An 18,430-nucleotide genomic window follows, 5' to 3' on the forward strand; every position below is an offset into this window, starting at 1 on the left:
CCTCCGAACACCGATTACAGTCGGCGACTGCCAAACGGGCGGAACAGTAGTGATCGGTTGTATCTCTTTTTCTTCCAGCCCTTAAGTGTTTAACCCCATTGTACGTGTTCGCGAATCGTAGTCAAAAAGTGTCAGCGTTACATTATCTTGTCGCAAACAAGTAAGAGTGTAGGCGCCACCCAAGTTCACGGTCACGGCCAGTGAAGTGAAGTGTATCAGTTTTTGTCAACGCAACCACGTAACGGAAAAGTGTAGACAACTCCAGGCAACCGGATCAAACATGCTATATTCAAGTGTTATATTAACCATTGTGGTTTTAATCGCTTATCTCGGAGAAAGCTTTGGTGCATTTCGTAAGTATGAAGTATGGACTAGAAGTTCAGCCATACGATGGATCGCAGATCCTCAACAATGATCGGGTTTGGCTTTTCGTGCTAACATGGTGGTGCGATACTTTACTTTTCTGCTCTAGCAGCTCATTTCGTTTTCCATTTCCTTCAGCACCTAGCGTCAAAATTTGCTCACGAAATGATCCGGAGCTGTCCCGATGCTTCATCGAGTCCATCAACGATCTCAAGCCGCGGTTGGCGTCGGGAAAAATATCCGATGACTTCCAAATACCACCAATGGAACCGCTGGCATTGTCCAGCATCAACATGGACCGAGGTGCCGAATTTAAGGTCACCTTCAGTGAGTTACTTGTTACCGGAACAAGCAAGTTTAATATTGAAAACTTAACGTAAGTAGGGTTTACTGGTATATTGTGGGAGTTCATTAGAACAGTCATATTTGAACTGATGCTTTCAAACAGGGCAAACCTTGAGACGCTGATATTTGATTTCAACCTTCTTCTGCCCAAGTTGTCGTTCAAGGGAAAGTACAACTTGAAGATCAAGCTGCTCCTCTTAAACTTAGCCGGTGCCGGTGATCTGAAGGGGGTGTTCGGTGAGTGTAGTAGAACCTTCCAGGCTAGTAAGGGTTCCAGGCTAACTAACCGTTACTGTCCGTTCGCAGAAAATACTCGTGCCCGAGTCAAGGTGCTGTGGGAGAAGTACATGAAGAACGGCAAGGAGTACTTGCGTATCAATAAGCTACTCGTGCGCCTCCAGATCGAAAACGGCCGTTTCGACATGAAGGACCTGTTCCGCGGTGATCCAGTCCTCAACCAGGCCGGCAACCAGTTTATCAACGAGAACTCGCGTCTCTTCCTCGACGAGCTGACTCCCGGACTTGAGCGGAGCCTTGCAGAGACGTTCAAGGCCATGGCCAACGAGATCATGCAGCGCGCAACCTTTGACGAAAGCTTTCCGGCGTAAGGATCATCGAAAGTTGTTGGCGAGGAAGTAGTACGTTCGATCGTTTATCGCGGAATGGAGGCTGCAATATTCAGTTGCACAGCGACGACAATGAGCGATAGAAGCACTGTGATGTGTAGTTTTGTATTTTGAACTTCACTTTTTGGCTATCCGATGAAAACCATTACTATCCAAATAAATGTTTACGCTTATCCAGCATCCAGCGGAGGTCGCTGCACGCTGAATTCTTGTATTTATAAATAACCAAAAAACAGCTCATGTTTATGTTTTTATTCTTCACAGTCAGATGAAGACATAGAATAAATAATTTATGGCACCGAAAATTTCCGAATTCCTCCCCGTTGCAACATTCCGTGCATCCAACAGTGTCTGTTGAAACCGGTTCGAGTAATTCGTTTTAGCAAACGATATCATTTGCCTCCAGAACCGGTTGGCACGTCGAGTTCATTTCGTAGCTCTTCCCAAAATCGTGAACTGGCGAGTTAGAACGACTCGAAAATATCCTTACTTTTGTGTCATATGGTCTTTAAACCATTGTGAGGCAAGGTGCAGAGTCTCGTCTATAAAAGGCAGCCGACGGTCGGACATCGATTACAGTCGGCCAGTCCAGCCTCCAGTGTGCAACTGGTTTGTGCGTGTTCGCGATTCGTAGCCGCAGAGTTTCGGTCATCAACCAGTCGGAGTTGGAGGCGAGCCAAGAGCAGTGAGAGTGCAAGTTCACGGTCACGGTCCCAACCGAAAGTGAAGTGTGCTGGTGTAGATCCGCGAAAAGAAAGTAAAATTAATTAACGTAGCGAAAAAGTGTAGACGGCTCCAGAAAATCCGCACAGCCATGCGGCATTCTAGTGCGATGATAACCGTTGTGGTTTTAATTGCGTACGTTGGAGGAAGCTTCGGTGCCATTCGTGAGTATGAAGTATGGATCGAAGCTCAGACCAAAAGGAATGAACTGAGATTTCATTCTGGTAATACAATACAGAAGTTTTCAATGTTTCGAAATAGTTTCTTGGTTTTCTCGTTTAATACCCGTTAGCACCGCTTTTATAAAAACAGCTTGAAAGCATGTGACAATGAATCACAGCAATTAGAAGCCACTTCACGTTGTGCGGGACAAAAAGCCAAAGATTTGGGGTCTTGTTTGTTCATCTCCCTTTCTGGTGTCAATTCCATTTTCCCTTTCGATTAGCACCTTCAATCAAAGTATGCTCACGGAACGATCCGCAACTGTCGCGATGTGTCCTCGAGTCCGTCAACGATCTAAAGCCGCGGTTGGCGACGGGCAAGATATCCGATTCCTTCCAAATACCACCAATGGAACCGCTGGCATTGTCCAGCATCAACATGGATCGAGGTGCTGAATTTAAGGGCACTTTCAGTGAGCTGCTTGTCTCTGGGGCAAGCAAGTTCAGAGTTGATAACATGCAGTAAGTAGAGTTTGGTAGTATGTGGTAGGAAATGATTACAATATTCGTATTTGCATTGATACATTGAAACAGGATTAACCTCGACACACTGATATTCGATTTCAATATCTTCCTACCGAAGTTGTCTTTCAAGGGAAAGTACGACCTAAGCATCAAGCTGCTATTCCTGAATATTGCAGGAGCCGGAGATCTTGCCGGAGGGATCGGTGAGTGTAGCCTCTTGGCTTCACATATTCCGGTAAATCACTTTAGACTGACCGTTCGCAGAAAACTTGCATGGCCGGGTGAAGATACTGTGCGAGAACTACACCAAGGACGGCAAGGAATACATCCGCGTGAAGAAGCTGCTCGTCCGCATCCAGATTGAAAAGGGCCGGTTCGACATGAAGGACCTGTTCCGCGGTGATCCAGTACTCAGTCAGGCCGGCAACCAGTTCATCAACGAGAACTCGCGACTGTTACTCGACGAACTGACTCCCGGACTTGAGCGAAGCCTTGCGGAGACGTTCAAGAATACGGCCAATGAGATCATGAAGCAGGCGACCTATGATGAACTTTACCCGGTGTAAAGATTAGCTTAAGATGTTGTTGAAGATATTTGATGTAGTCGTAACGAATTGGAACTGCTTGACGATCTGTGATGAGATGTCTGTTTGTTTCGGAAGACCACTTTCCGAAAACACTTTCCGTTAGATCGTAAGCCTTTTGGAGACCTTGTTACTTGTTCACGCGTACTGGGGAAAGTGGCTTTTTGCTATAAGTAGAGTCCCCTTTTGCGGTTTGCTTGGAACAGATATAGTGTGTGTGTCCCCATTTTTTTAATCAAATTGCGCTCAATCTAAAGATTTCTAATGTTCTGTATCAGTATCAGTTTGTATAACATTTTAATTTTTTATAGCATTTTCTAGATGTGTCACAGATGATTTTCCTATTAATTCAAGTTAAAGTAATACGAAAATATATGCTTTCTTCCCACGTGTGTAAAGTATGTTTTAGTAGATTTTCCTAAAATTATCAGCCGAAGTATCCTTTTCCCTTCACGAGCTGACTCCGTGACTTGAGCGAAGGCTTGAGGACACGTTTTCAGCCTACGGTTAACGCGATCGTGCCGCACTGGGACTGGAGGCAATCATTTGGTGAATTCCGAAGCTGGAGAGCCCCTTTCCAGGCTAACTCGAGAGAAAGTTCGCCCAGATTCTTTCCTATGTTTTTCTTCAACCGAAACCTAACCCTCGAAGTGGTGCACACTATCAATAGTTAGCTGTTACGGGGACTTTTTAGGTTTGAGTCTTTGGCACATTTTTCTCAATAAGCTTAATCAAGAATATGTCACAATAAATCATCTTGGTAAATTGTTTCCATTCGCAAAGTAAGAGGATTCAACACAGTTAGTACTTCACTGTTGGAAACTTTCGTTCAATTTGAACCATGATTTGAAATTCGAGCCAGAAAGTATGCAATATGCTTTGCTCTAATGAAAAATGTTTCGTCGATTAATTAGAAGATCGAATTTTTATTGGCTACTGTTCTTGCACGTTCTTTACACGATTAGGAAAACCACATTTTACCGTTGATTCGTCCTGTTGAGCAATCCCGTTAGTGGAAATAGTGCCATTGGGAAACATAAAAAATCATCGTCTTTTTTATTTCTACTTCAATTCATTATGGGAAAAACAAATTGGAACCAGATAATCCACTTTGATAATGTAGGAAACACTAATCGAAACATGATTATCCACAGTCTTAAAGAGCATGATAGAATATTTTCCATCTTTGCCTTACAATTGTGGGCTATCCAATATAAACCTACCTATCAGCTCAGCTCCAAAGGCCTTGGCAATAATTGCTCACTTGGTTTGTTTTCCAAACATATTTACATGCCTATCCAGCATTTTGTACGCCGAATTCTTGTGTTAATAATAAATCGAAAAACAAATCATGATCGTTTTTTTACTGTTGCTTTTACGAAGGAGTATGGAAAAGAATGACGACGACAAAAATTGCTTTCTGTTAACCGGGTGTGTCCTTTGTAGGATTTTTGTTTTGATTGCAATGTTTTAGTTTCATTCAAGGAGGCGAAGATGTCCTCAAAATTTTGCATATTATTGTTAAATTCATCTTCATATTATTGTAAAATATACTTGAAATTTGAGAAACGAATTCGTTTGCTTTCAAAACCGGATGGAGCAGCGCTCCTTTTCCGCTGCTTTTCTCAAAAACGCAGCAAGCAAGCAAACCGCGCAGAACAAATCGAAGATCACCTTTTTCATTTTCCGCCATAACATCTTTAGCCCTTGCGCTTTATCCGTCGCGGACCTCCAGCCTCCGGGTGCTCCTTCTTCCGCGGTCTGCTTCCTTCGCTTCGGGGAGACTTAACCACTTGTTGACCTACCTCCGATCTCACACGGGAGACCCCAGCACCCCAAAGCGGTTGTTCTGTGCTGCGCGATCGCACTTGCAACTCCTTCATACTTCCCCAGCGCACGCGTCGTCTATCGGCGATGGTGGTGTGCGTTCGCGCGACCCCTTGGTACGTGTCCTAACGTCATCTATAAAAGCCGCCGATCCGCCGGCCAACGATTACAGTCGCCGGCTGCCAAACGGGCGGATCAGTAGTGATCGGTTGTATCCCTTTTTCTTCCAGCCCTCGAGTGTTTAACCCCATTGTGCGTGTTCGCGACTCGTAGCCGGAAAGCGCCAGTCTCGCTCTCTCAGTCAGTCATCGGAGTTGTCGGAGACAAGTGGAAAGCAGTGAGAGTGCTGCTGCATCGGAGTCGAAGTCGGTACGCGCCACGCAAGTTCACGGTCACGGTCACAGCCGGAAGTGAAGTGTGTCAGTGTAGATCCGCGCGTCAGCGAGAAGAAAGTGAAATCGATCGACGTAACGGAAAAGTGTAGACAACTTGAGAAACCCCCCCGCACAACCATGCAGCACTCGAGCGCGATGTTAACGGTTGTGGTTTTGATCGCGTACGTTGGAGGAAGCTTCGGGGCTTTTCGTAAGTATTAAATTCATAGACAAGAAATTCCGCCATAATTGGGTGAGTTGCGAATTAAAACGAAAGAAGATGCATCAACGGTACCTCATGTTGCGATTTCCTTCCTCTCATCAACTACGGTTCTTAGAGATGTCTAATGAGCGTGGATTATAATTGTAATCATTTAATTTGAATCACCTTAAAAGAATTTAATGTGAACCGCAAAACTCTCACGGGAACGGAAATTAATGGCTTCCGTTATTTAACTCGAAAGGGAAATATTCCGCTGAATTTTTCCGATCCTAGTAGACGGCGAAAATTGCCACTGGTGCGAGTCCGCGTAGCTCGAGCTTTCCGTCGTCGCTAACGGTAGCTTTGCCTTTGGATGGGAAATCGCTAGCATTGCGCACATGTGAGGCGGAGATGCTTATAACTTGTCAGTACCCTTTCACCCCCAGGAAGGGAGCGTAACGAGATGGGAGGGCACATACAATTTAGCGATCAAACGGTCGATAGAGAGTTGCGATGAAGCGATTCGCCGATTGGTTGGAGGGGGAGAACTAACGTAATATGGGAGGCATCTGTTTACTGCCGTTCCGTAATTAAGTAACACGTCTAGTGTGACGTAGCCGTCTCTTTTTTTGAGGAATCAACAACTCTCAACTTCCATCAGAGTTAAGATTGGTCTTAGTGACATCTAACAATGGCTTTAATGAGTCGTTTATTCTGAGGACCAAGAACCAAGATGGATCTCAGTACAAGATCATTTAAATTCCTCTTGCAAAAATCTTATAGAATGGAATGCAAGCTGAACAATGAATACCATTAAACACGTGATCATGAACCACTGTAATTTGAACGCATGTTGTCTGCCTACGTTTTGTGAGCGATATAGACCCTGACCGCCAATCATATCATCGAGAACTGTGAATATCGACTGCGTACGTTATGATTTGTTCCTGCTCCTACTAACTACAGACTTGGGCGCCCAACTTCGATACCCATTCATTTGTCACCCACGATGACTCGGGCCCGAGGGGCTTAAGTACTAACACGCGCCGGCTTCTCCCGAACGTGACCCTCTTACGGTGATCCCATCAGCCGTTTTCCAGTATCCAGTAAAGTGTCACACCCTTCACCATCCGTAATGGGAGGCTCGTATTGATAACAGGTACCAGAGGTCGTGTTTATCCATCCATGTCCAGAAGAAGCTGGTTTGCGTCTTACATGGCTCTAACAATTCCGGGGTTTGGGAGGAGACTTTGCTATTATTCCAAGCCCAATTAGAACAAGCCTCTGAGAGATTCACGATGGAGGAAAATAGAATACTATTAGACGTAATGTGCAGAGGTAAGCAGGTTCTATCTGGTCGCTACATGTGACCTCTATTGTGCCCAACTGGTTTGCTCTTACTGTAGTTAAACCCAGCTGACGTCGTTCGATGCCATAACTGTACCAAATGCTTCCTACCGTCTTGCAAACCGCGCAGCGATCTTGGTTAATTGTCAACTAATTATCGAACACGTTGTTGCAGCTGGCTCGGATCGACAACCGTACAGACATATAGGTAGGGGCTAAACGGTAGTCAAAACCGGTGTTGTGTTTTCCTTCTTCTGAAGGTCACCAGTACACCACGCGGGAAGGATGTAAACCGGCACCAGGCTTACCCACTAATTTTTACGACCAACTCCCACTGGTTTTCACGCAGACACGTGCCCGTTTGATTGGTGGGGTGTCGAACAGCCACACACACCTACACCCTGTGGCCTGGGACTCTGTAATTTGCAGTCGATGATGAGGTGTGAATTAATTGAATTTTCAAAGCACGCACTTTTGTGTTTCATGCGCCGCTTCCAATCGAACGCGACAGAACCTTCTACTGGCGTCGTGAAGCGGCGTCGGCCGTGGTTGGTTTTAGTAGTGCCGTAATGGAGGTTTTAGTATTCCTCAAGAGTAACCGATCATAATCCCTTCGATCGAGTAGTCATTGATGCACGCGCATGACATTGACAGTTTGACATTCGATCGAAGGAGGCTCGTTCGTGCTTCCGATCGAAATGGCGTCCACAGATGCACCCTTCCTGTTTCGTGATTGTTCATCTCCTTTTCTGGTTTCCAATTTCCTTTTCCCTTCCCATCAGCAACTACCATCAAAGTATGCTCACGGAACGATCCGGAACTGTCGCGATGTGTCATCGAGTCCGTCAACGATCTAAAGCCGCGACTGGCGACGGGCAAGATATCGGATGACTTCAAAATTCCTCCACTCGAACCGCTGGCGTTGTCCACCGTCAACATGGATCGGGGTGCCGAATTTAAGGCCACTTTCAGTGAGCTGCTTGTCTCCGGACCGAGCAAGTTTAAGGTTGATAACTTAAAGTAAGTACACTTGGCGGAGTGTGTGGTTAGAGGTTTTCCACTATATCCCGTTTGAATTTCTTTATTCGAACAGAGTGAACATCGAGAAGCTGATTTTTGATTTCAACATCTTCCTGCCGAAGTTGTCCTTCAAGGGAAAGTACGACCTGAAGATCAAGTTGCTGCTCCTAAACATTGCCGGCGTCGGCGATCTGACCGGAGTAATCGGTACGTGAAGTACAGATCTCTCATCCTTTAGTTCTCCTGCCAATAACCCCATTTCTGACAATTCGCAGAAAACAACCAAGCTCGGGTGAAGCTACTGTGCGAGAACTACACCAAGGACGGCAAGGAATACATCCGCGTGAAGAAGCTGCTCGTCCGCATCCAGATCGAGAAGGGCCGGTTCGACATGAAGGACCTGTTCCGCGGTGATCCCGTCCTCAGCCAGGCCGGTAACCAGTTCATCAACGAGAACTCGCGACTGTTCCTCGACGAGCTGACTCCCGGACTCGAGCGGAGCCTTTCGGAGACGTTCAAGAATACGGCCAACGAGATCATGCAGCAGGCGACCTTTGATGAAATCTTCCCCGCGTAAGAACCTCCTGTAAGGACTTGGTGAGGAAGTAGTTCGTTCGATCATTTGTCGCAGGATGGAGGCAAAAGCTGGATGGAAAGTCTCCGGAGCACGATAACGAACGCTTGAAGATCTGTGATGTGTTGTTTCTGTCGGATTGGAAGTCTTGATCCGTTAGATAGTAAGCCATGTGTGTACCTTGTTTCTTGTCCTCTCGTACCGTCTAAGTTTAACATCGGGAGCGGGGGGAAAATGGTTGGTGCAATAAATCTAGCCAGCGTTTCGAGACTAGCTCGAAACGAAAGTAATTTGTGTGTCCATCTTCTTTGACATGTCAGCCGAAAGAGGCGCCCTATGCACTTTGCAGATTGACATGGGAAAATGTCCGTTCCATCGCGTGAGTACATCAAGTTGTAGCAATTTTTCCATCATCGTAAACCTTCCATCCATCCATCTGCGTCCGGAGATCGCCGTTTGCTTCCGTATGATTTCCTCTTCCGACAGCGTGATGCAGCAATAATTCCGAACTCGGCAGTTCCAAACTCTCAAGACTGGAATGTTCTTCGGTTGATGTGTGAATATGTTCAAACGCTCGAAAGAACTTCCAAGACGCAATATCGAAAGGAGTAGATGGAAACATCGTAAATAAGTAGGATCTCGCTCATATCGGAATCGATTCAGAAGATAAAAATGTACGAAGAGTTGGAGTTCATGAAGTGAAACTTTAATTACGCGAAGCATCAGAGCAGGAAAAAGGCATAATCAGTCAACATTATGGTTTGGCTCGATCGGCAATGGCTGAGAAATGTTCACGCAATAAGGTTTGTGTTGTTCATTTAAGAAAAAAACGCTATTCCTTTATTTTCTAAACTTTCATCTCAACCTCGAGTAATAATCCAATATCAAAAACAAAACAATTAATGAAAAGACAAATTAATATGAAAAAACATCGAAGACACTGATCGCAACCACACGTACTTAAAGAGAGCGATATGAGTAATATTATCTACAGGGCGTTTCTGTGGAATTTCTGAATAGCGCAGGTCTCGTGTTCTTAGAAACAGGAAATTGCACTTCCTATGAAGATAAAATGGAGAAACAACCTGTATCACGTTCGGTGTTTCTCTATCTTTTGCATTCCCTTTCTCTTGCCTTTGTCTCTTCTGGTTCTTCCCTTGAAACAAATTGCAGTTGAACGCTATCAGAAAGCCATCTTATCACCGGGGGAGGCCTATAATAGTTCAGAACTGTAGCCGTCTATCTCACTTTTCATCAGCAAGAAATGAAGCAACGAAAGTTCGTGCTCGAGCAGAAAGAAGAAGTCACCCGGCACGCGGCGGGTGTCATCGTAACAATTTGCACATCAATTTTAATTTACTCCTCCTTCGAAGACGCTACCGACTGTCGAGCGCTCACAACCACGGCTCGGTTAAAAAGACCGGCCCGGTATCGCAGCGCCTTATCAGCAGAAAAAACACATGCTGACTCACACTTGACTTCGCTCGCGTGCATACCGCGCCTCAAGATCGCGAGCGTATTCCTTTCCCGATTGAAAAAGAAAAACGAAAGAAGGTTCAGTGTTTTGTGGTTTCTTGTTTTTTTTTGTTGCCTGCCTTAATCCACCTCGCGGTGCGGAAGAGGAAGAAGAAAGCTACACCACATTCCACCACACCCACATTCCCACGTCGATTAGAGAGGGCGCCCTCCCCCTGGCCCTGGTACTCCGCCCGTCCGGTCCCGGGTCAGGATTTCATGACCGATCAAATGTTGCATCCCATCTCCTCCCAACACTCCGTTTCCTTTTCTCCGTTCGCGCCTAACAAGGCTTCTTCCTTTGGGATAATTGGCTCCCCGCACTCCCGTACAACAAGACGTCCGGCATCCGCGTCTCCATGCCTCCGTCAGTTTGTGCTCTTTCACTTACACACACACATGCCTTGGCGTCCCCCCGCGAAGTAAGATATGACCATTAGGTGGCCGTTTGTTGAAGCCGTATCATTCGTAACGAAGGCGGTGGTCGCAATCTGTTACTCACTGTTTGGCCGCGTCGTGGCCGCGAAAATAATAACAATAAAAAAAGGCACACAACGGCGGCGCGGGGAAGGAAGAAACGATACACTTCTTTCGCCGCAGCAGCAAAAACAAAAAAAAAGGAAACAACTGTAGCATAAACTCTCACTCACTCTCACTCCGCTCCGCGGGCCGCATTTGTGGGCGCGCAGTTCCAGTTTGTTTGGGGGAGGAAAACGGCGTTAGTTCTCTGCCCCGCGTGGACCCGTTCGGATCGGTCTTGGGTTTGGTCCGAATCGCGCTGGAATGCTGGCAGTTTATCGCCGGCCGAATTGCATCCACCCGCGCCGAGAGGAAAGCGAACGAGCAGAAGGCACCGCCTCAAGAGTGTCCTGTGTTGAGCAAACCGAGAAAGAAAACGAGAACGAAAGGAAGCCAGTACCAAAATGGAACCAAAGAGAAGGCTGGACGAGGTGTCGCGAGTGACGGTTTGGCTCGCGATCTGCGCCATCGGATTCCACCTGCCCGACGTTGCGGGATTCTCGCGTAAGTGATCCTTTCTTTCCTTCCGAAAGGACAAAACCCATCTCGAGGCGTTCGTTACGAGTCGTGGAGCGTGTGGTTGCCGGTGTGTGTGTGCAATTCTGGTTGTGTGCGCAATTGCTCAAGTGATCGCCGAGTCCGTACGTCGGGCCTAAAGTGCTAATTTAATCGCTAAACAAGTTCGCACCGGACGGGCGGCCTTGGGTGTCATTGATCACTTCCTGAAAAACAAAAGACCGCCGCAACGGTGGCTTAAGACGATTTCGCCTCCGCCACCGTTTCAGCCAGGAAAAAGGAAATACCTGTCGTGACACGTGGATTTATCGTGCTGCTCCATATCGGTTGGGATAAACTCCCTCCCTCCCCCCTGGTTGACGGGGGTGCCACCTCGGGGATGATCGTCTTCCAACCCTCTTGAGGCTTTCTCGGTGATTGGCAGAACCCTTTTTGTTGTTCTTAGTTTTCGCTGGCCCCACGAACGAAGGGTCAACCGAGCGGGTGAAGGCCGCCAATTTGCATTGGAATGTGCACCTCGGCGACCGGCCCCGGGTGACGGAATGGGGCGAAGAGAAAGAGCAATAATATAAAAATAATAAAATTCACCCGCTTTCGGCCCACCCGGCCGCAAGAAACCGCCTCGCCTCGAGTCTTTTTCCCGTCGCGGAAGTATCATCGGTTTCTTCGTTAGGCATTCGCTTGCGGGGTGTTTTTTTTTATGTTTTTCTCGCTGACCTTTGAGAATTCGCGCGCCGCGTCGGGTTAGTCTTGGACGTTGGCTTTCTTTCGCCCTCCCCGGGTTAAATGTGGAATCATTTTATCATTCGCTATTTATGGACAACGACGACGGCTGACGACGACATTCACAAGTGGCGATCACTTCCGGACTTCGGCCGATAAGCGGAGAGTGTGTGTATATGTGTGTGCGCAATGATCACCCAACATGGACGCGCAATTTGCTCTCGTTCCCCCTCGGGGGTGGCGGGGTGCATCGTTGTGGTTTATGTGATCTCAAGTGTCAATTACGGTCGCCTTTGTCTCGGCTGCTTTTTCGCGAAGGACTGAACGTGGTGGACACAACATCATCAAGTCACTGTTCGGGACGTACGAGTGGAAGAGAAAGCAATTTCTTGGGAATAAGCTCGCAGTTCGCGGAACCGACCCACGTGTTTTTATCTCATTAAGCACATGTGAATCTCGTTCCCAACATGTCGCCAAAAATAAAAACATATTTTTTCCATCAAGTCGTCGACTGGCGAGACCTAAGGAACTCGGCAAGAACAAACATCAGAAAGATTGCCGAAGGTTAATTGATGCGAACGGTTAATTGAGCTTGACGCAATACGGCAGCAATTGAAAATCGGCAACCAACGCGTGGTGTGTTCCGTAATCGCTCGGTTTTTCGGTCGCCGCGAAGTTCTTTGCCTCGCTGATGTAATCTGTCTCCGGGTTTCGGGGGGACCTGAAAGAAGCACCGGAGGATTACCGTTTTATCATACCGACCGTCACATCGTCCCGTTACCGAAATTCCCCTTGAGGTCAACATTTTAGCCGTCCAAACCGGAAAGAGATTTATGGAAGGTGACCAACGAAGCATGCGATGAAATTCGCCGGCGTGCTTTAACCAAAAGAACTCGCGGAAAATAAACCGCACCGTAGCATTTTGTAGTCAGCACAATTCTAGAGCTCTTGCGGGGAGCAAGAAACTTCATTCGCCACGGTGGAAGCAGTGAGGAATCGACGCGCCAATTTATGGTATCATTTTTCTTCCAGCAGCGCACGCATACGAAGCGACGGGATGTCCCCGCAACAGTGCCAGCCTGAACCAGTGCATCGAAAAGTCGATCCAGTACTATCTGAGCTACATGTACAGCGGCAGCATATCGGATCGAACGGCGGTACCGTCGCTGGATCCATTGGTGCTGCCCGACACCACACTCATCCAGAACGAGCACGTTCTTTCGACCTTCACCAACCGAGAAACGACCGGGTTTCGTAACATGTATATCACGGACGTGAGGTACGGAGGCTCGGTTCCAGAGGGATTATCTGAGGTTCTGACTTGTGCTAATAATACCTTTGCAGAAGCGACATTACCCGGCTAGAGTTCTACTTCCACTTTCACATTTCGGCCATCGACACCAAAGGCTCGTACCACGCGCGGCTCGCCAAGCGTCCAGAAATTGCAGAGTGGTCACATATGACTTACTCCATACGTAGGTGGAACAGGATTGAGAGACCTGTTACGACCCCGCACGTTGCTCCTCGCTAACAAATGGTTCCCTCTTTTTGTCTCTTTCTCAGGAAATTCCTCCTTCGAGCTGCAGCTGAAGGGCGTCAACTACGAGCAGGACAATCGGGTGTACCTGAAGGTGAACGTCACCGACTGGGATCAGCACATCGGCGACCACACGGTCGGCTTCCGGTGGTTCACGATGAGCGGCAACTACAGCCAGTTCAGCGACCAGTTCGAGCAGATCCGTGGCCGCGACATCCTGCCGGTCGTCGAGCGGGATCTGATGCAGAGTCTGCGCGACCGGTTCCAGCATCTGTTCAACGAGATTCTCCGGTTGGCGCCGTTCGAGCGCTTCTTCCCCACGCAATACTGAGACGGAAGGCGGTCGGGGATAGGACTCGCCGACGGTGATAAGAGGGCAATCCCGTTCGTTCGTTGTTTGTACATACTCACAGAGATTTTATAGATAGGCTGTATGCGTGTGTTAGCCGACGGTGGCATTTGTTTTATAATAAACGAAAGTGATGAAAAATTACCATTTACCGGGAATTAGACGATCCGAAACGATTGTTGGAAGTCTACTAAACCTACTTATTATTTTGTATTGAACATGAAATCAATCGCTTAAAGAGAAAACTACTTTCATTGAGTCTAAAAAAATGTTGAAGTGATGGCCAAGCAGTTACGGTAAAACGGTTTAGAACCGCAAAAAGTAATTGAAGTAAAAACTTTTAATTTGTTAATCACTTTTTTTCATCAAGACTACCACATTAAGATCTACAAATTATCTATTGTTATGACAAAAATCTTTGTAGTTTTTCCGTTCTTCCCATCTTTTTGATTTTAAAATTACCGGTTCGAATCGCATGCTTCTTTGCATTGTTTCATGCGAGTTGGATCGACTTGTATGCAGCGTAGAGCATTGAATACAAATTCAAACCAAGTCAACGTTTGAACAAACTGTTTTCACAAAGGGTTTCGTGTACTTCCGAAGGATAGTGAAGTATATAATTAGAAATAAATCAAGGAAGAAGTTCGGAATTAAGTGAGAAAACCAAACTACTTTGGGATCATAGGGTTTTAATAATTTTGCATCGAATTTTCAATGTCCATTCAAACTATTTTGCATGACGTACAGATGAAGAACAATCATGCTGCTTCAGGTTCAAGCCACTAATACCGTCGTTCTATTCCTGACCTGGGCCAACGCATCCAAAAACGCTGCTCAGTCGACATCCCCAATCCGTATCTTCTTTTCTCTCCCTTCACGATCGCGCCACTTAAATTCTGTCAATGAATTTTGATTGTGTATTTTTGGGCACAAGTTCCCTCCCCGCGACTAACACTCTCGAAACACGTTGTCCTCGATTGGTTGGACGAATGGGTTTTTTGTTAATGGCGATCGGTGCTCAATTGCGACCCGCACTGTATCGAATCCTTCGGGCAACTGGAGAAACCGTTCGTACGGTGGTGTTCTTCCTTTGGCCAATGCAACAAATTCAATCTGACCGGTTGCATCCATGCCCCCGAAATAGCACTCGAGGCTACCACCTTACACCCTCCGATGCCCGGGTGCATATCAATTTGGCCCCTTTCGACAGTTGCCGAGCCGATGCCTGCACTGCATCGCGCCTCCCCCCCGAACCATCCCCCCGCGACCAACCACCACTCGAAGCTCGAAGCGCCAGGCTTTGTTAATTAAATCAACGCGAATTTCAATTGATCGAATGTGGCGTTTGTTTTCGTCCCCGCGGGTGCCGATGTTGCTGCCGGCCTCTGGCTCGGGAGGGGCCCGAGTCGTGAGTGGTCGTGCCGGCCACGGCTCACACGATCACGCTGACATGCTGGCGTGGCGCTGTCTCTGGGCGAGTGATAATTTTTGCAACATTCTTGGCCGTCGCGGCCGGACACTTGTGCTCGAACGATCGTGGCGCGCGGTAGTGCGGACCTCGATCTCTCCCGGTCAAGATCTTTGCCGATCTCTCCGTTGACGCCGCTGACGAACGCTACCGGTCGACCATCACCACCATCAGCATGGTAGCTGCGTACGAGTACGGACCGTTTCTGTTGCTGGCGGCGATCTCCGTTGGACTCCGGTTAGACTCTGCGATAGCGGCTCCTATGCGTAAGTTCCCTACAGTTCTGTTGGATAAGGTTCTTCATTTAACCGTCGTTCACCCTGTCGTTCACCCACAGGAGGTCGTGACACGTCGACCCAGGGATGCCAGCGCAGTTTACCCGAGCCCGAGCTGATTGAGTGCGTCACTGCGTCCGTTCAGCAGTTCGTCTACTTTGTATCGAACGGGAAGGTCCCGCCCAAGCACTCCATTACACCGTTCGATCCGCTGCATCTTCCCAACATGACCATCTTTCAGGAGCAGCGCGTGAAGGGAGTGTACGTCAACCGATACCTTGTTGGGTTTAAAACTGCGTTCATCCAGGACGTCCAGTAGGTTTCAGGAGTGTCCCACAGATAGTGCTAGTGTCCTAACCTTCGTTCTTTGAATTCCGCCTTCCAGAGTCGACATGAAAAAGTTGGAGTTTAACATGACCACCTTGATACCAGCCCTCGAGATGCTGGGAATGTTTTCCACGGAACGGCTAGAAGACCATCAGGCAACGGAAAACTCGATCCTCACCTTCTCCATCCGTAAGTAGCCAGAACTCAGGCGCTTTAGGACTCACCGAGTAGTAATTGAAACTCCCTCTGCTGGACCTTCCAGGAAACACCGTAGTGGACTTTGTCGCCAAAGGAACTCTATATAACACCCCTTCCGGTGAAGAATATCTACGTGTTCAGCTCGGCATCAGCTCGATGTCGATCGCGAGTACCGTCCTAAGCGAACATCTCGACCGCGATCAGACGGCGTCCTCAGGCAGCTCAGTCAGTCAGCTCCGAGGATCGAGCGGTAGCAGTAGTGCATCCATCGCGTCCACCAAGTTCATGAAGCTGATCGAGAAAGACCTGCGGGTGCAGCTGACCAAGCGGCTGCAGCACGTCGTCAACGAGGCGCTAGCGTTGACGCCATTCGAGCAACTCTTCCCCGTCTGACGATGGCTTCCCCTCCAGCTGTTGATTTCCTTTCGCTCTCCTACTTACTCCTGTCGGTGGTGTGGTTAAGGCTAATAAATGGTTTAATCGTGTGCAAAACCCCGTTGCGTTGTGTTTGTGTGTTTGGGGGGCGAAAACGGCATCTTGCGAACGAATTGAGCAGAACGCGAGCGGCCGACTCGCGAAGGAAATGAGTGGAACATCAATTATCGTGCAGCGTGTCCCCGCTGCGACGCCTGCTGCGAAAGAAAGTGAGACCGAAGCGTGCGCGGAAAGAAACGGAGGGATGACCAACCGATGGTAAGTTTTGATTGAATTCAATCAAAATGGCATTGATGCAGTTCAAAGCCTCCCCGAATCGAAGCGTGAATCGCTTCGCTCCACTCCCTTGTTGCGCATATGCGTTTGGCGCACTCAAATGGCGCCCCGTTGTTGGGCGAAGGAAAAGTGCAGCATTCCCGAAAGCCAAAGTAGCCCAAAACCATCCTGGACCAATTATTCTGGACTCGATTCTCACCTACGGGCACGGGATGGAAATGGGACGGGAAGGGGACGGTTTGGTGGACGGTCTTGGTTTTTGGCAGTTCAATGAATTGTCGTCTTGGGCTGTCGTCTCGCCGGTAATTTATGATATGGGCCGGTCGGTGACCTATCCACTTGTCGCCGGCCCTCGGCGATCCCCCAAACTGTATCGCTCCCTCCCCAAATCACCCAAATTGCCTATCTTGTCACCAGCGACACGTGTTTCCGCAGGCGAAGGAAAAAAGAAACGCTGCGAAACGCTAGGAACCATCGCCACTAGTCTCTGGACCAGCGCTCGAAGACGCTATTAAGTGCTCGCTGTTGTCCAAACGGTTCAGTTTAGACAGCCATTAATTTTCTGCTCCGCGATATGAGGACGGGCAATCAGCGAATTACGTCCTCATGCATATCGGCTCACGCAAATTAATGTTTTACAAGTGAGTTTTTTATTATTTCGTTCGAATAAGAATAATTTTTTTAGGAAATTGGTCGGTTATTTTCTATGGTTTTAGACACAGTTTGCCAATTTGTCTTAAATGTTTACCTTGACCTTTAAAACGACTGAAAGTTTCTTGAAACGAGATGATTAACATCTATAACTTTTAGATAGTTTTTTATGACAATGATGAACTAATACTTTAATTATTATCTTTCTGATGATCAATTGAGGTTTGTATTATTCTTTCTTTTCTTTTTTATTATGTTATTTTCTATTATCTTTTCGATTATTTCTATTATTTCCTTCTTATCTATTATTACTAATATTTTATTTAATAGTGGAAAAATGTTAGAAATTGGACAAAATGGTTTTCTTGATGATGAGAAAAATATGGGTGGTTAGGAAATTGTTTCTATGTTATATTTATTTCAGATTAATATCTTCGTCTTCTTTTATGTTGGCGTATTTAAAATTCGTCTTCGTGTATGTTTTTCAATGAAACAAATCTTCGTTGCACTTGCTCGAAGCGTTAAAAGTATGTCATTCATTGATTGAATAATTATCCCAGCGACCCACTCACCACACCCCCCCTTTCTTTGTGTTCTGTTGTTCCCATTCCGATTAAAAGAGGATACATTTCCAACCAACCCCCAGCTGGAACTTTGCTGCACCGGGGGTACGCACTTAATTGACGGCTAATGATGATGCGCTAAACGCTATCATCACACAAACACTTCACACGAGACCCATTTCACGCCGCTTGCGAAACCTTTTGAACCCTCCCCGGTTGGCGCGCACGCGTTCATCGCGTAAGTAGATCGTCTGAACGGCGGAAAAGGGAACGAGGCGAACGTACGAGACAAGGAGTGACGGTTTGAAATCCTGGCGCTACGAGGATTGATCTGTACGGAATGACGCATGAGTGGAGTGTTTAACCCGATACGCATGGGCAAGTTGTTTGTTCCAAAGGGCCGTTCC

At 47.3% G+C, this 18,430-nt stretch overlaps 5 protein-coding genes across 6 annotated transcripts; all 5 read left to right on the forward strand.

The window, feature by feature from the left end:
• Positions 1-359: 359 nt before the first annotated feature.
• LOC131267475 (protein takeout-like) lies at positions 360-1,368 on the forward strand. The gene is made up of 3 exons (XM_058270362.1): positions 360-739; positions 812-945; positions 1,015-1,368. The coding sequence occupies exons 1-3, from the start codon at positions 360-362 to the stop codon at positions 1,314-1,316; spliced, it is 816 nt and encodes a 271-aa protein (XP_058126345.1). The 3' UTR covers positions 1,317-1,368.
• Positions 1,369-2,166: 798 nt separating this feature from the next.
• Positions 2,167-3,309, forward strand: LOC131267479 (protein takeout-like). The gene is made up of 4 exons (XM_058270366.1): positions 2,167-2,221; positions 2,503-2,740; positions 2,813-2,946; positions 3,008-3,309. The coding sequence occupies exons 1-4, from the start codon at positions 2,167-2,169 to the stop codon at positions 3,307-3,309; spliced, it is 729 nt and encodes a 242-aa protein (XP_058126349.1).
• A 2,324-nt stretch (positions 3,310-5,633) lies between these two features.
• Positions 5,634-8,889, forward strand: LOC131265516 (protein takeout-like). Its single transcript, XM_058267791.1, has 4 exons — positions 5,634-5,739; positions 7,860-8,097; positions 8,171-8,304; positions 8,373-8,889. Exons 1-4 carry the CDS (start codon positions 5,667-5,669, stop codon positions 8,672-8,674), a joined length of 747 nt encoding a protein of 248 aa, XP_058123774.1. The 5' UTR covers positions 5,634-5,666; the 3' UTR covers positions 8,675-8,889.
• Positions 8,890-10,959: 2,070 nt separating this feature from the next.
• LOC131265531 (uncharacterized) lies at positions 10,960-13,965 on the forward strand. Of its 2 annotated transcripts, none has more exons than XM_058267812.1 (4): positions 10,960-11,209; positions 12,977-13,223; positions 13,289-13,419; positions 13,508-13,965. In XM_058267812.1, exons 1-4 carry the CDS (start codon positions 11,110-11,112, stop codon positions 13,810-13,812), a joined length of 783 nt encoding a protein of 260 aa, XP_058123795.1. In that variant the 5' UTR covers positions 10,960-11,109; the 3' UTR covers positions 13,813-13,965. The 2 variants fall into 2 exon arrangements, with proteins under 2 accessions (XP_058123795.1, XP_058123796.1); XM_058267813.1 differs by having other exon boundaries at positions 12,980-13,223.
• Positions 13,966-15,473: 1,508 nt separating this feature from the next.
• On the forward strand, positions 15,474-16,579 carry LOC131267485 (uncharacterized). The gene is made up of 4 exons (XM_058270374.1): positions 15,474-15,564; positions 15,636-15,888; positions 15,959-16,089; positions 16,163-16,579. The coding sequence occupies exons 1-4, from the start codon at positions 15,474-15,476 to the stop codon at positions 16,489-16,491; spliced, it is 804 nt and encodes a 267-aa protein (XP_058126357.1). The 3' UTR covers positions 16,492-16,579.
• The last annotated feature ends 1,851 nt before the right edge of the window (positions 16,580-18,430 follow it).

Source organism: Anopheles coustani, chromosome 2, assembly GCF_943734705.1.
Source record: "Anopheles coustani chromosome 2, idAnoCousDA_361_x.2, whole genome shotgun sequence".
NCBI classification, from domain to species: Eukaryota; Metazoa; Arthropoda; class Insecta; order Diptera; family Culicidae; genus Anopheles; species Anopheles coustani.